Consider the following 14,666-nt stretch of genomic DNA (forward strand, 5'->3'; position numbering starts at 1 on the left):
CCGCCTCGCGCGCTACCATGTCTCGTCTACCCTGTTCGCAGAACATGGGTATCAAGGATGAGTTCCATCAGAGAAACATTCTGGCCTGCATCGAGGAGCTCTGTCAGCCTTCGACGACGCTCGCGTTGCCGGAGACGAAAACCGGCGCGGTCGCGGCCGCGGCCGCGGCCACCGACTGCTCCTCCTCCTCTTCTTCCTCCTCTTCCTCCGTATCCTCTTCCTCCTCCTCCTCCACGACCGGCGTCGTCGGCGTCGCGACCACCGGCAACTCGCACACCCTTATGCCGCAGAGCTTCAGCGTGCTGGAGAAGTGCGACAAGTGCCATAAATATCTCAGAGGTCTGCTGCATCAAGGCTTTCTTTGCATAGGTACGTATGCAACGCGGGGGTGGCCGGTTTCGCGATTTCTTTTCGAGCCTCGGGACCTTTACGCGATACGAACGCGGGACGCGTCGGTTGCGCGATACGCTCGAGGAACGAGCGTCTCGGACGCGTTCCCCGATGGGACTCGCGCGAACACGGACGTCCCGTCGCGGTGGATTTTCGCGTATTTCGCGCGCAGTTGTCCGTTTCCGCTATCGAGGATCGTCTCTCTCCGTCGCGGACAAAGGTGGCAAGATTTCAATTCCCGTTGGCCACGAGTCGAGCGTCTATTGCGTCGCAGCTCGCGCACGTGGAAACGCGGCTAGAAGCTAGAAAAACTGGCGGTCGCGTTCGAGACCGCCGGGGGCTCTCGTCGAGTCCACCCGCGTTATTTATAATCGCGTTTGCGCGCTCGCGTACGCTAAGCGGCGAAGTAATCGTTTCGGTCGGTTATCGGAATCGATTCCGCGAGGATCTCGAGTCGAAGAACCGCTCGAGGCTCGCCGCGCGTCGTTACCGCGTTTCGAACGCTCGAGGAAACCTGCGCGGCTTTAAAATTTTATCGAAATGGGCGGGAACGTTTCCGCGAGCGTCGAACCGTACTCGTTGCGCGCACTTTATCGTCCACTAATTTTCCATTCCTTTGCGTTAGATTGCGGTCTGGTGGCGCACAGAACGTGTTTAGCGACGGGTTTACCCTCGAACTGCCTGCCAGTCGACTCGGAAAATCGTGTCCATAGATTTACTCCAGGTAAGTCGCGCGCTCGCGCCGCCGGCACCTCGACGCTCTCGCCTCGCTCGGCGTGTCTACGGTTTCGTAATGCGTGACATTGATACGGTCGTCGTCGTACACACCCATTTACTTCTTCGTTACGTTAATGGACGGAACACGGAAACAATTTAAAAATTCAGACGTCTTTTAGTCGACTGTCCCGGATTGCATCAGAAACGTGTTCCCTCCGACGCTCGGAGAACCGCTTCGCGATCGCGGTCGGTTACCAAGTTTCCAGCAAGGACACCTTCGTATACGTACGCGTGGCGCGTTACTTGTCGCTCCGATCTATCCGAATAACCGGCCGTTCGCGCGTGTATTTCGATCGTTCCCCGCGCGAGAGAAGAAAAAGAAACGGTATCGGTCGCGTTCGATTCGCGTTCGAGCACGCGGTGCTCTTTCTCGTCGTCGACGCGAACGCGAACTCGACTAGACGATTTTCCGAGAAATGAAACGAGCGGGACGACGACCAATGGTCGATAAAAGCTCGACTTAGCGCGTCCCGGCGCTCGGTGGCATCGCTCGGTCACCGACGAGTTTCGTTGACTCGACGCTCGTCGCGGATCGCGTAGACGGCGCCAATGGTCAGGGACGTCGGCGTCCCGCCGCGTTCGTCGTTTGCGAAAACTTTCGGCCCGCGTACGAGACAGAGTGACAGAGAGAGAGAGAGAGAGAGAGAGAGAGAGAGAGGGAGGATCGAATCGGTCGGATCGCCCGCGTTTTACGGTGCGTCGCGAATCGCGGGCTCTCGTCACCCTCCCCTCCCGGTTCTCCGTGTCGACGATATAAAAACATTTCCATGCGCTCCGCTCGTAAAATTGGAACGTCCTCGTTTCGAATTCTACGGCGTGTCGGCTCCTCCGAGCGGCTCGGCGATGTCGCCGATTCGTCGGGAGACACCTCGCTCGGGTCCGCCGGCCGGTCGACCGGCCCAACCAACGAACCAACGAACATCCGTGACGAATATCGAGTTTCCGTGGTGACCTCCATCGAACGACGCCGCTGCTGTTCAATTCATGCGTATAATACGGTATTGCCGGGTCCCGCGCGTTTTAATTCGGACTTTTTGTGCCGTCCCTCTCGCCTCGAGCCAACAGAAGATACGGTGTCACGAAGAAACAAGACGTCGCTGTCGCGGCCGTAAAAATAAATTTCTTTCTCCTTCCCCCGGCCGTGCCACGGTCTCTCTTCTCCTCCTCCTCCTCCTCCTCCTCCTCCTCCTCCTCCTCCTCCTCGTGCTCGGTCGTCTCCGCCTCCGCCCGCTTCGGCTTCTTTCTCGCCTCCTCCTACACCCGGCCCGTTCTCGCGATCTCCTTCTGGCCCTGTATCTCCGTTCCTCGGTCTCCTTCTTACAATGCACGCGTACGCGCCTTTGATTGTACAAGTGGCGTATACGCGGTATTCGCGACAAGTCGGTTCCGAGTCGCGCGCCGCGGCACGCTCGAAAATACGATCGCGAGAACGAGTCTCTCGCTAGGGTTTCGCTCATCGAGGAGACCGGACCGAACCGAACGAAACTTTCGGGGGGCCTCTTCCCTCGAAGCACTCCCCCCGCGCGTCTCACCACCTAGCGCAGGGCCCCGCGTTGCGTAATCGCGGGGGAACCGTTGTGCCCTTCGCTCCGAGGATTATTTTCGTCCGAACCGCGCCGAGAACCGAGAGAAGGGCAATCCTCGCGTTTCCTCGTCGTTTTACGATCGCTCTCCCTCTCTCTCTCTCTCTCTCTCTCTCTCTCTCTCTCTCTCTCTCTCTCTCTCTTTCTCTCCGTATTTTTTTCCCGTTCGTAAAAACCGACGAATCTCCCGTCGATGCCGCGCGCGTCTCCGCCCCCGATTCGTCGGTCCACTCCATCGACGAAACGTTGATTTACGCAGCCAATTAATTTCGTCTCGCGATTATTTCTCCCGTCGTGCGGGTCAATGGACACGCACCGACGACGTCGACGTCGACGTCGACGAGGACAACGCGCATCCGTTGCGTTTCACGTGCACCTGTTTTTGCTTCGTCGACATTGTCGGCCCCGCGACGCCTCCTCGTATTCGCAGCTGTTCGGCCGTGGCGACCGTTCGCTCGCTAGCTCGCTCGCTCGCTCGGATTCTTCCTCGACGCGGCGCGCACGAACAAATGAAAGTTTTATCAACGAGCGCCCGTTGAAAAATTCTCACGCGCGTGCCATGGTTACCGGAGAAGAAGCGACGGATACTTCGGCCATTGGAGGTCGCGGCGATAAATAGAACGGTGAAAGGTAGAGCTCGCTATGGCTGCTTTTTTCCCATTTTTCCATCGAACTCTCGTCGGGAAACGATCTCGACGGAATGGAAAACTATGGTCGGTAAAATTTTTTCAACGCCCCCCGGTTGCCGTGCACGAACGCTCGGCAGAGGACGGCCCCGGATCGCTGAAAAGTAACCTCCTTTGTTCGCTCGTTACTCCGTAAGCGGCTTCGTTCCCCTCGAATCTCATTCGTTCGTCCTTTGCAGTATTCGGTCTCGGGCTGTGCTCGCAATTCGACGCTACGACGCGCGCCGCCCCGATTTTGGTGGAACGGTGCACCCGCGCCCTGGAGGAGAAGGCGTTCGCCGACAGCACCCTGGATCTGTACAAAGTCTACCACAGTAGCCCTCCGAACGAGCAAACCCTGGAATTGCGACAAAAGTTGAACGAAGGTAAACCAACCTCCATCCGTCTCTACGTCGTTTTTTTTTTTTCTTTTATTTCTCGATCGAATTCTCCTTTGTTCACCTTCGTTTTTTTTTCTCTCTTTGGATTTCAGACGTGTGCCAGGCCGATTTAAGTTTGTACACTCCCCAGTGCATCGCGAGCGTCCTGAAGAAGTTTCTACGGGAATTGCCCGACCCCGTGATTCCTGTACAGTTCTACGATAGGTTCATAGAAGCTTCGAGTAAGTGCGACGAGCATCGAACGAGCAAATAGACGCGACACCACCGGTATTATCGATCTCGAATCGCTCCGTGTTGGAACAAAATGGAGAAGCCTGTTCGTCTCGCTTCGTCGCAATTGTGCAACGTCCGTTCGGATGTACGTTGAATTTTCATGACCGATCGCCACTTATTTATTCCTTCTCGATTCGGTGGTAACATTCGTACATCGGGTTTCGCGCGACGAGCACGCGTTCTCCATTCGTAAAGAGTCGCATCGCGGAACGAGACGCACGAAGATCGTAAAAATTCTCGAGTTGGAGGTGAACCGATCTCGTTCTTTCCGCAGACGTTAGGAACGACGAGCAGTGCGCGGCACGCTTGGTACAGCTGGTCGCCGAACTTCCGGACCATCATCGTCGCACCTTGTTCCACTTGATGGCCCATTTCTGTCGGATCTGTCAATTACAGCATGGAAGGGGTTACACGGAACCTCCCACCATCCTCACACAAGTCTTGTGTCATATATTTCTCAGACCACCTTGGGAACGAATTCTGTAAGCGCGGACGGGCAAACGATCCTCGTACGTCCTACCGAGCGAACGTTGTATCCATTTCGTTCGTTTCCAGGCAAATCGTTCACAACATCGAGGCGCACATACGGATCATGGAGATGCTCTTGCTGCACGGCGATTGGAAAGAGAGACTGCCGCAATTCGCGAGTCCACCGCAGCTACCGCCGCGAAAGGTCTCGAGGCCGCAATTTCCAGTTTTGGATCCGTTCTCCGTTCTGGAGGAAGAGAATTCCATGGACCGATCGACACCGAGCACGGACAACAAGGACCAACAGCAACCGCACAGGTAATCGACCATTAGATTTCGCGGGAACCGAGCCTAGTTTCGATCATTGCACGCCCTTCTTTTCGACAGGCCGCGCACTCTACAGGAGGCCGAATGGTATTGGGGAGACATCACCAGGGACGAGGTGAACGAAAGGATGATCGATTCCCCGGACGGCACTTTCTTGGTTCGCGACGCGTCCTCCAAGGGTGGCGAGTACACGCTTACGTTGCGCAAAGGCGGGACCAACAAGCTTATCAAGATTTGTCAACGAAACGGCAAATACGGCTTCTCGGAGCCGTACATTTTTCATTCGGTGATCGAGTTGGTGGATCATTATAGGAATTGTTCACTGTCGCAGTACAATTCGACGTTGGATATCAAACTGTTGTACCCCGTGTCCCGGTTTCAGCAGGTAATTGTTCCGATCGTAACGGTAACTCGATCGCGAAACACTTTCGTTGGATTCGTTCTCTAACCGATTCTCTCTTCGCCGCCAGGACGATGAAATCGCGAGTACGACCGACATGACGAACGTCGCCCAAAAATACGTCGAGCTCGACAAAGAGATCAATCACGCGTTAACCGAGTACAAAAATTTTTCGGAACTGTACAACAGGACGGCCTTCGAGGTGCAACTGAAACGGCAGGCGTTGGAAGCTTTTTCGGAAGCCATCAAAATGTTCGACGAGCAAATGAAGTTGCAAGAAAAGTTCCAAAAGGAAGCTCAACCGCACGAAATCTCCACGTGAGTGTCCTCCCATACTTTCTTTTCACTCGAATCATTTTTAACGGATGTGTTTCGAACGATACGTGCAATTATCGCGATTATCGCGTTCGCAGTTTAACCGATAACGCCGACTTGTTGAAACAAAGACTGCAGTCTTTGGAAGATAGCAGAGATCAATTGTATCGTAGCTTGAAGGAACAGATTGCGTACAACCGAACGCTCGAGAGAGAAATGCACAAGTTGAAACCGAATTTGCTCCAGCTCGTGCATCAAAGGGACAAGCATTTGATGTATGTTTATCGAAAATTTCGTTTCTTATTCGAGATACTTGTACCTCGTACCGCGGTTTCGAGCGTCCCGTTGTTATCGTTGTTGTTGTTGTCTCCGCAGATGGTTGAAGAAGAACGGGATGAAACAGTGCACGATAAACCAGCTGATATCGAGCCATTCGCTCTCGAATCTCGTATTGGGCGATTTGGTTTACGTGGATCTTCAAGACGTCGACCTTGAAATCCATTTCGACGAGAAGACGTGGCTGTCCCTCGATTATTCTCGTTCGGATGCCGACCGTCTGCTCACCGATAGGCCGGACGGTACCTTTCTCGTTAGGACATCGAGGACCGGACAGTACGCGCTGTCGATCATGTACGCGATACACCCTATGGTCTTTCTTTTCTACGGTTTACCTTTCGTCGCCGTTGGCACGCGCTTTGAAACGATTTATTTTTATCGCAGGTGCAACGGTACGGTGAATCATTGCATAATATACGGTACCGAGCGCGGTTTCGGATTCGCCGAACCGTTCAACATTCACAAGAGTCTGAAACACTTGGTGCTACATTACGCTCAGAATTCCCTCGAAGAACACAACGAGAGCCTGAACACGACTCTGGCTTACCCGGTTTTCGCTTCACCCGCAGCGTTGGCACAGTTACAGGCTCGTCAGATACAATTGCAGATGCGGATACGCAGGCAAAATCAACCGCAGTTGGCGCATCCGGTTGAGAACCAGCACTTTAAGCCGCACACGTAATGTTCGCGCGTCGGTCGACGAATCTGGTCAAGCTGTTACACGCGTGCGTACGCGCACGCGCGCAAAAGTCTTCTTGGTCGACGCCAAGCGTTCGATTTACATCGAAAAACTATACGACGACGATGACGAGGACTACGACAACGACGACGACGACGACGACGACGACGACGACGACGACGACGACGACGACGACAACGACAACGACCACGACTACGACCACGACGACCACCACCACCACCACCACCATCACCACCAGCACCACCATCGCCACCACCACGACGAATGTTTTCCAGAAAACTCGTAACGCTACTCTCGGCATCGATCGCCGCGACAATGATATTTTCACGGAAGAAAGCAACGCGCGACGATCGATCGTTCCGCTTTTACAAGAGAGAGAGAAACGACGCTTCCTTTAACCGAGTACACTGGTATCGATAAAAGGAGACATTGGTAGCGGTAGCGGTAGCGGTAGCAATTCTCGGATTCTATAGTAATAGGATAATTCTGTGCGCACGTTAACGCGGCGCGGTGACAATTTGCTTCGATCGACAGGACCAACTACACGCATCGCGTAGGTTTACCAATTAGTCTCTCAGGGTCTGCAGGCCTTTTGACGGGTCTTGTCGACGATCGAACGCGAAACGACTTCTACGCGTACGCGATCGTGAGGCAAGAGCAAACGGAGGAGACGGTTTCTTTTTTTCATTTCTTCCTTTTTTCTTTCTTTTTATAATTTTTTAATTTTTTAGCGAGGTGCTGTCACTTTATTCTCCAGGGGAGAATCGTTCGGACGTCGGACAATATTCCGGTAGATTTCCGAGTTGCACTTTTAACATTCGATCGAATACGTCAGAATAACGGGCAGGCGGTCCGGTTTCACGGGCAATCATCGGGCGGAAGAAAAAGACGAGCGGAACAAAACGTAAATTTGATTTCGCGCAAACTACTCGCAACTTCCATTGGTAATCAGGGTAGGGTTGTGTTTCGACGAAAAAATTTAGCACAGACGGTAACGGTCGAGACGCGTCGGTCCGACATTTCCGTTCCTTCGTGGATCGAAAGAAAAGACAAAGATGGGGAACTAGAAGGAACCCATTTCGTAACGGATCGCCGTACTTCTGACTTGTTCGACGTGTTTTTCGCGAATATTTCCCAGACCTCCGTCTTGTGTACGCGCGGGCACCGTTTACGTCGCGAACGCGATCGACGGAGTCTTCGAACAGTGATATTAGAATATAATTAGATACGTTGCAAGTCGAGCCTCTCGGTTACGCACGGCAGGTTTTTCTAGCGATTTACAATGGTTCTCCGCGTTATAACGTCTTACACCGACGAGAAACACACGAGGGATGAAAGGGGAGGCTCGACGTTGATTTTTCAACCCTGGCTACGTTCGATCGCACGACCTGAACGCGCCCCGCGTGTTTCGAGGTTCGCCACAACGAAATTACACCACGGAGGTGCGCGGTGGAGCTTTTTTATACGTTAGATTTCAAAGTACTGTGCCAGAGGTGTGCGCGCAGTTGGGCTGCGCGCAAGCGCGCAAGCGCGCGCTCGGGGATCGTGTCTCGAGAAGCGAACGTATTTGTCTGTGATTTCGAATTGCCGACGCTGGAGATACATCGTGTTTATTGTTTTCCAATCGTTTTTATACGATGTTCGCGTTACTCTTAACTACTATTTTTTTTTTTTTTTTTTTTTTTCTTTTTTTCATTAGCGTTTGCAAACCCGTACGGTGACCGGGGACAACGTCGCAGACCTCGCGACACCGTGCGCGTAAACGCCGTTCGTGATTTTATTATTCGTACGTTCTCACGTTCAAATCGATCGCAGTACTTTCTTTTTTTTTTTTTAATACGCCGCGTCAGAATCTTAACGCGCGCGTCCCGCTCTTCCGTTCTTCGAATCGTGTTTTTCGACTCGGATTTCGGCGGGCGACACTGTGACACGCGCGCGCGTCATTTTATCGATTTCGTATGTACAGGGTGTCCAAAAATACGTGGCATCCGTGGACGGACGCATCGAACCGTTCGAGGTACGCTTCGGTGAGCCGTACTCGCGGAAAAAAAAAATCAATCGACCGTTCAAAGACGCTCGTTTGTCGCTTCTGCGCGCAAACTCGCGCTAAATGTACGTTCTCTGCGAACGAAACGAGAACGAGCAAACACGACGAATCGTTCCCAGCACGGAAAAAACCCGAGCGATCTTCGACGATCGGTTGATTTTCATCCGACCACGGTCTCGAGAACGTTCTCGCAAAATTCTCACAATTTTTTATCCGGGGATCGAAAACGTGGAACAGAAGTACAAGATTTTCCTACGAGACTTTCTAAAATTTGCAAACGAAATTTCCACGTTTCCGATCGCGTTCGTTTCGACGTGGACCCGCCACGTACTTTCGGAACGCTCCGTGTACTCTCTGCTCGCAGCGCGCGTTTCGTTCGATAACGTGTTTCGTATACAGTTGTCTGCTCTCGTCGACCTCGGAGAAGATCGATCTTTCGCGTCTCGTGGATCGAAGCTCACGCTTGTACTCGAATGATCTCAAAGGTGTGCCCGGTGGATCGTTGTTCGGCGCACGCAACGAAAAGAATTTCCCGGAGAACGGTGCTCGAATAGTTCGATTTGTTCGAAGCCGCGATTTGGAGGGGCAGGTGGGTGATCGGTGCTCGAGAAATTTTACGTATTACATTGCGGTCCGTAATCGTAAAAGTGTATCGAGGCCGATCCGCCGCGCGAACGAAATTCACGAGAAGATTGTTGTTCGACGATCGAAGACGGAAAACGATGGAGATTCTTTTGGTTGCCGACGTTGTTCGCGGTTCACGCTACCACCGTAGTCAGAAAAACGAACCCCAGTCGATTGAATGGTCGCGCGTGAGACGAGATCTCGGGCTCGAAAGGATCTGTAACCGCGAGAGAGAGTCAGAGAGAGAAAGAGAGAGAGAGATAGCGAGTTCTCTTTATTATTATTATTATTATTATTACTACTTTATCATTATTATATCATCATTTTTTTTTTGGTGGAACGAAGAAGAAAAGTAGACGCGTATGCGGGAGGAGAAAGAAAATGATATTCGATGTACGGAGAGAAAGGCTCGTTGCTCATCCTAAAGGCTTCGAATTACGTAGATTTTAGGTAGCGTAGGTTTTTTTATACAAAAGAAATGTTAAGTGCCCTGGCGCCGATTGGCTTCTATATATTTCGCGATCGTTCGATCGCGGACCGGTGAAGTATTCAATCGTTTATCCGTGGTCGCGCGACTGGCTCGTTTCCTCGAAGATTCTCGTTTCGTTTCGAGAGTTCGCGATTCCAGCGTCGCATCGTCGCATTCCAGCGATGCACGAGGATCGAGGAAACGAGCACCGTTCGGATCGTTCATCGAGAGCGTATCGTATTTTCGGATTCAACGCTGGAACGATCTCGAGTTTCGACGCGAACGTTCGCGAGACGAGCGATTCGACGACGAGTCGCGACAGACCGCGGCGACGACGACGACGACGTCGAGTTCGAGCGGAAAACTCGCTGGTAAATCGGACCTTCGCGAACGTACGAACCGAGACGATCCTCGACGAGAACGAAAGACTTTTTTTCCGATAAACATCGGGTCCAGTCGACGAACCCCGTTTCGTTCGACGAGAACGTCCGTGGTTGCCTTTGAACGTTGCACGGTGCGATTCGATTTCGACGACCTCGTCGTCCTCGTCGTCGTCGTCCTCGTCGCAAGTAACACAATACACACGTTCACACGCACACACACGTATACACATATACGGGCAATATACAATTAAAATACGACACAACGCGTTAGTAACGAAATAATACATTCAGTGGTGAGAAATATATGACGAGATGGGAGCGAAGGAAATGAGAAAAGAAAGGAAAACGAAAAAAATATATATATCTATATATTTTTACTTACTTTGAAAGCAAACCTTTAATTGATTATTTATAATATATACGTGCGTATGTTGTATACATATATATTATATATATATATATATCCGAAGATCGTGATATGTACGGTTCGGAGACGCGAATATCGCCGATCGCGTTCCCCGTGACGATGAATTTAAAATCCCGTGAGACACGGGATCGGCGAGATTGGCGCGCTCGCTCGTCAACGAAATTTTTGGGAGATTGCATTCGCTTATAGATCGACCGTAGATCTTTCGTAACGAGCCTACGTCGCGATCGTGCACGCCGGCTCGTTCGATAATAAGCGCGGCCGAACGCGGAGGACGCTTCTATTTTTGAATCCGAACGAAATTCGGTTTTGGCATCGTTCGGTCGGAACGTGATCGCGCGCGAGGCCTGCGCGACATCCACGACGAAACCAGAAACGCGTTTTAAATTTAACGCGACCGTTCGAGTTTCGACGCTGATTTCTTTCGTCGTGTGCGAGCGCGCTCACGTCGCTCGTACAACGACCAACAATAGCAGGTGGTTTTTAGTCGTAAGTGTCCGTCTCGCCGTCGAGAAGACGCGCGGGCCGGTCGTGGAGCAACGCGAGATGCTCCGGTGGCGGAGAGCGCGAGCAAACCGATCTTTGGGGTAAACCATGTCCAACGAACACAATTGTGTGTCGTTCAACAGAGTTGAGTTATCGAACAGAATGGAAACTGAAATCATTTCTACCGCGGTGTGGTAGAAACAGTCTCGAAGCCGATGTTTGCGTCAGGAGACGATACACTCCAGATTTGAACAGTTCATTTTCAATCTCCAAACTCCTCTTTCGTTCTCGAGAGTTACGAAGCACCGTTTCGATCGACATTCGTATCAACAACCTTCCGCTTCGATTATCAATCGTTGAGAACGTCTCGTTTTAACCGTCTAGAATTCTAAAGTCTAAATCGGTCGAACGAAACGAACGAAAGAAAATCTCGAGTCGAAGAGGAAAGAAGACGGGGGATTGCGCATCGACTTGTTAGCAAAATTTGGGGAGCCTCGTCTCCGAACGCGATCGTTCGAAAAATCGTTGGAACGACGTTGGATTTGATTCACTTCGATCGCGAGGAAATTCGATCGTGACGATCGTGTCACGATCCGCGTCGATTTTACACGCTGTTTCGACGACGATCGACCACGCTTCGCGAGAACTCTCGCGGGAGTAATTTTTTTCTTGCGTTTTCGAAGCAAGGCGGGCTCGCGGATAATCCGCGGGCGAGATTTTTATGGCATAATGAAAGAATCGTGCAACGTTCTTGCTCGATGCAAAACGCGTCGCATCGCGATGTATATATATCCTCGAGCTGGTGTAAAGCTCTTTTGTACAAAAGACGGGAGCGCGAATGAGATTTGGGAATTAAACGTGAAAACTTCTTCTCGGCAGGACCGGTCCAACGGAAGGTATCTTCTTTCGCAAGATGAAATTTAACGAACGGATCTTCGCAAACGCTCCGTTCGCGTCGACGATCGTCGCCGCGTCCGATTATTTTTCTCTAGTTCGCGTAACCGTGCCGGGGACCGAGTCGTCGAGTCGACGAACGGAGTTTTCCTCCTCTCGAGGTAGGGAAAACCGATGGAAAAGAGTCAGAGGTCGAGCGATTCGACGACATTCGGATTTTTCGAACGATTCGATACGGGTGCTCGGCGAACGTTGGCGAGAACGACGAGAATCGATCGACGAACGGTACTTTTCGTATCGTTAGATTTTCAATCCTAGATTCGACGAACGTGAACAATTCTCAGAGGGTGAATGAGAGGGAGAGAGAGGGACGCGCTACGAGAGAAGATGACGTGTAAAAGTTGCCTTAGCTTTTGTACGAGTTGAAGAGAAATTACACGAGGAGAAAAAGGGGAAAGTGAGAGAAAGAAAGAGAGAGAGAGAGAGAGAGAGAGAGAGGAGAGAGCTTTTGTGTGCTTGTGTGCGTGTAAGGGAGAGCCAGAGAGATGAAAAAGGGAACGAGATTTCTACGGTGCGAGACGTCGATCCGTCGAAGCTGATTTTTTGCAACGACGACGAAAGTGATAAGAGGGGATCGATCTAGCGCACTCGTTGTACGCTCGTCGCGAATCGGGAGGAGTTTTGCGGTGAAAAATTTTTGCACGAGACCTTGATAATCAAATTGTATCGGTAACACTCGGACGTAACTATCGTCACAATTGCGTAATAATAGTAATACATACATAGCGATTCGTATATTCTACGCGCGCGTCGATTCGTCGATGGATTATTCCGTTCGATGCGCACCTATCGTTCCATCGACGAAAATATTCTCGATCTCGATCGGATCGAAACTTTCCGAACGAATCGGACGAACTACGCGATCAGTAGCCGAATATTAACCACTTTTTCTAATATTGGCAGCAATATCTTGGCAATTTTATTAGCTAGGGGGCAAAACTCAGGTTCCAGTTACTATGAAAATATTTATCTAACGCTGTTGTAACAGAGAAGCGAGTAATTTAAGCGTTACGATACATACGTCCTTATTCCGAAACCGATGAAACATGGATTCGATTCCTTTTTTTCGTCAATGGGTAACGATTTTTAAGTAGACGCCAATAAGAAATAGAAATTAGAGGGAGGAGCGGTGGCGCCGTAGACCAATACGCCGTATACATATACCTACGTACAAACGTACCACCTGCAAACCGTACACGTACACACATACACGTACACAGAACACACGCAGTCACTCTAGGCATAACGATCTATTCGTAAAGGAATTTCTCTCGACACCTCTATGTGAGAATGTGGCCGGAACGAGTGTGTTTGTTCGCAAGTACGTTCACTTGGGAGAGAATGGGAGAGCGAGCGAGAAACGGTGCAACAGACACAGAGAAAGAGTTATACACGATATTACGTAATAAGGAAGTCGCGTAACAATACTCTTTGCAATTTACCCCATGTCCGCGTCCAGATCTCTTCGGGTAAGGACGATTCGACGAGTCGCGGAAATGGGCATTATTTCGCGACGAATTCGCAAATTTTATCTCGCGACGTGAAACGAACGCGACGATCTTCTCCCGATTGAAAATCCGGACGGGTCGCTCTCGAAACGAAATCGATCGGACGTCCAAGATCGGTTCGATCTCATCGAATCGTGCGAGATGCGGAGAGAAACTGCCTCGAGTCGCTCGATCGATTTCGTTTTCGCGCGTTCGATTACGAATAATTACCCGACGCTCGGCGATACGAGACTTTTTTGGGGTTCGCGTCGCTCCCAGCCGAAGCCATCGGCTCGAAAGGCTTCTCGAAACGGAATTCGCCGAAGGAAATATTGCTCAGCCACGATTCCGAGTCATCGAAGCGAGAACAGATCGCAGGGGACACCCTTGCCGCCTGGGGGTTATTTCGAGCGTCTATCGTCGAGGTCGCGAGTACGCGAGACGATCTCGTCCTCGATCGATCGATCGATCGGGACGCAAGCGTCTCAAAAATCGTGTTCGACGACCGAGAGATTCGCGTACGTCCATTTGGATCCTTGCCAGCCTTTGCTTTTTCTATCCGGATAGTGTGCAATTGATCGCGAGTGGACATCGGGACGAGGCGGGCCGTGTGCGAGCGATAAGCATGCGCGTGTGCGGTTTGCTGCGAGCCGATACGATCGTAGATCGTTGATCAACCGTTCAGTGGATGGATCTTGGGGGAGGGGGAAACGGAAGAAGAGATCGAGAAAATCTCGACGACGTTGCGGGAACGGGGGACACGAGGTACGGGGGTTGGGGGGTGTTTACGAAATGCCGGAAGTAATCGATACACAATTTTACGTTATTGAACGAATGTATGCTGTCCCACTGTGATAAAACTTTTCTTTTTGCATGTAAAATATACTATTATTGTCATAAGTACGAAACAAAGAGGAAGAGGAAGAAGAAGGGGAAGAAGAAGAAGATGAAGACGAAGACGAAGAGAGAAAAAAGAAATCGTATATATATATATATATATGGTGCATATATACAGATGTATGCCCCAACGGCATGCGCTATCTTAGCACGATTTGTGTATGTACCACTCTATATATCTATATATGTGCAGGTAAAAATCGCACACACACGCGAGCACGTACACGAGCATACCGTACACCGCGATCAGGAGAATA

General features: G+C 51.1%; 1 protein-coding gene across 4 annotated transcripts in view; it reads left to right on the forward strand.

The window, feature by feature from the left end:
* The window catches only part of Pi3k21b (phosphatidylinositol 3-kinase regulatory subunit alpha), a 27,263-nt gene extending 20,646 nt beyond the window's left edge, over nucleotides 1-6,617 (forward strand). For all 4 annotated transcript variants that reach the window (XM_076322242.1, XM_076322239.1, XM_076322240.1 and 1 more), the window contains 11 exons: nucleotides 42-369; nucleotides 1,016-1,114; nucleotides 3,616-3,801; nucleotides 3,909-4,037; nucleotides 4,364-4,571; nucleotides 4,645-4,875; nucleotides 4,945-5,269; nucleotides 5,355-5,602; nucleotides 5,698-5,874; nucleotides 5,975-6,229; nucleotides 6,320-6,617. In XM_076322242.1, the coding sequence (XP_076178357.1) occupies nucleotides 42-369; nucleotides 1,016-1,114; nucleotides 3,616-3,801; nucleotides 3,909-4,037; nucleotides 4,364-4,571; nucleotides 4,645-4,875; nucleotides 4,945-5,269; nucleotides 5,355-5,602; nucleotides 5,698-5,874; nucleotides 5,975-6,229; nucleotides 6,320-6,617 (2,484 nt within the window). The remainder of the gene's footprint in view (nucleotides 1-41; nucleotides 370-1,015; nucleotides 1,115-3,615; nucleotides 3,802-3,908; nucleotides 4,038-4,363; nucleotides 4,572-4,644; nucleotides 4,876-4,944; nucleotides 5,270-5,354; nucleotides 5,603-5,697; nucleotides 5,875-5,974; nucleotides 6,230-6,319) is intronic.
* The last annotated feature ends 8,049 nt before the right edge of the window (nucleotides 6,618-14,666 follow it).

Source organism: Ptiloglossa arizonensis, chromosome 10 (genome assembly GCF_051014685.1).
Source record: "Ptiloglossa arizonensis isolate GNS036 chromosome 10, iyPtiAriz1_principal, whole genome shotgun sequence".
NCBI classification, from domain to species: Eukaryota; Metazoa; Arthropoda; class Insecta; order Hymenoptera; family Colletidae; genus Ptiloglossa; species Ptiloglossa arizonensis.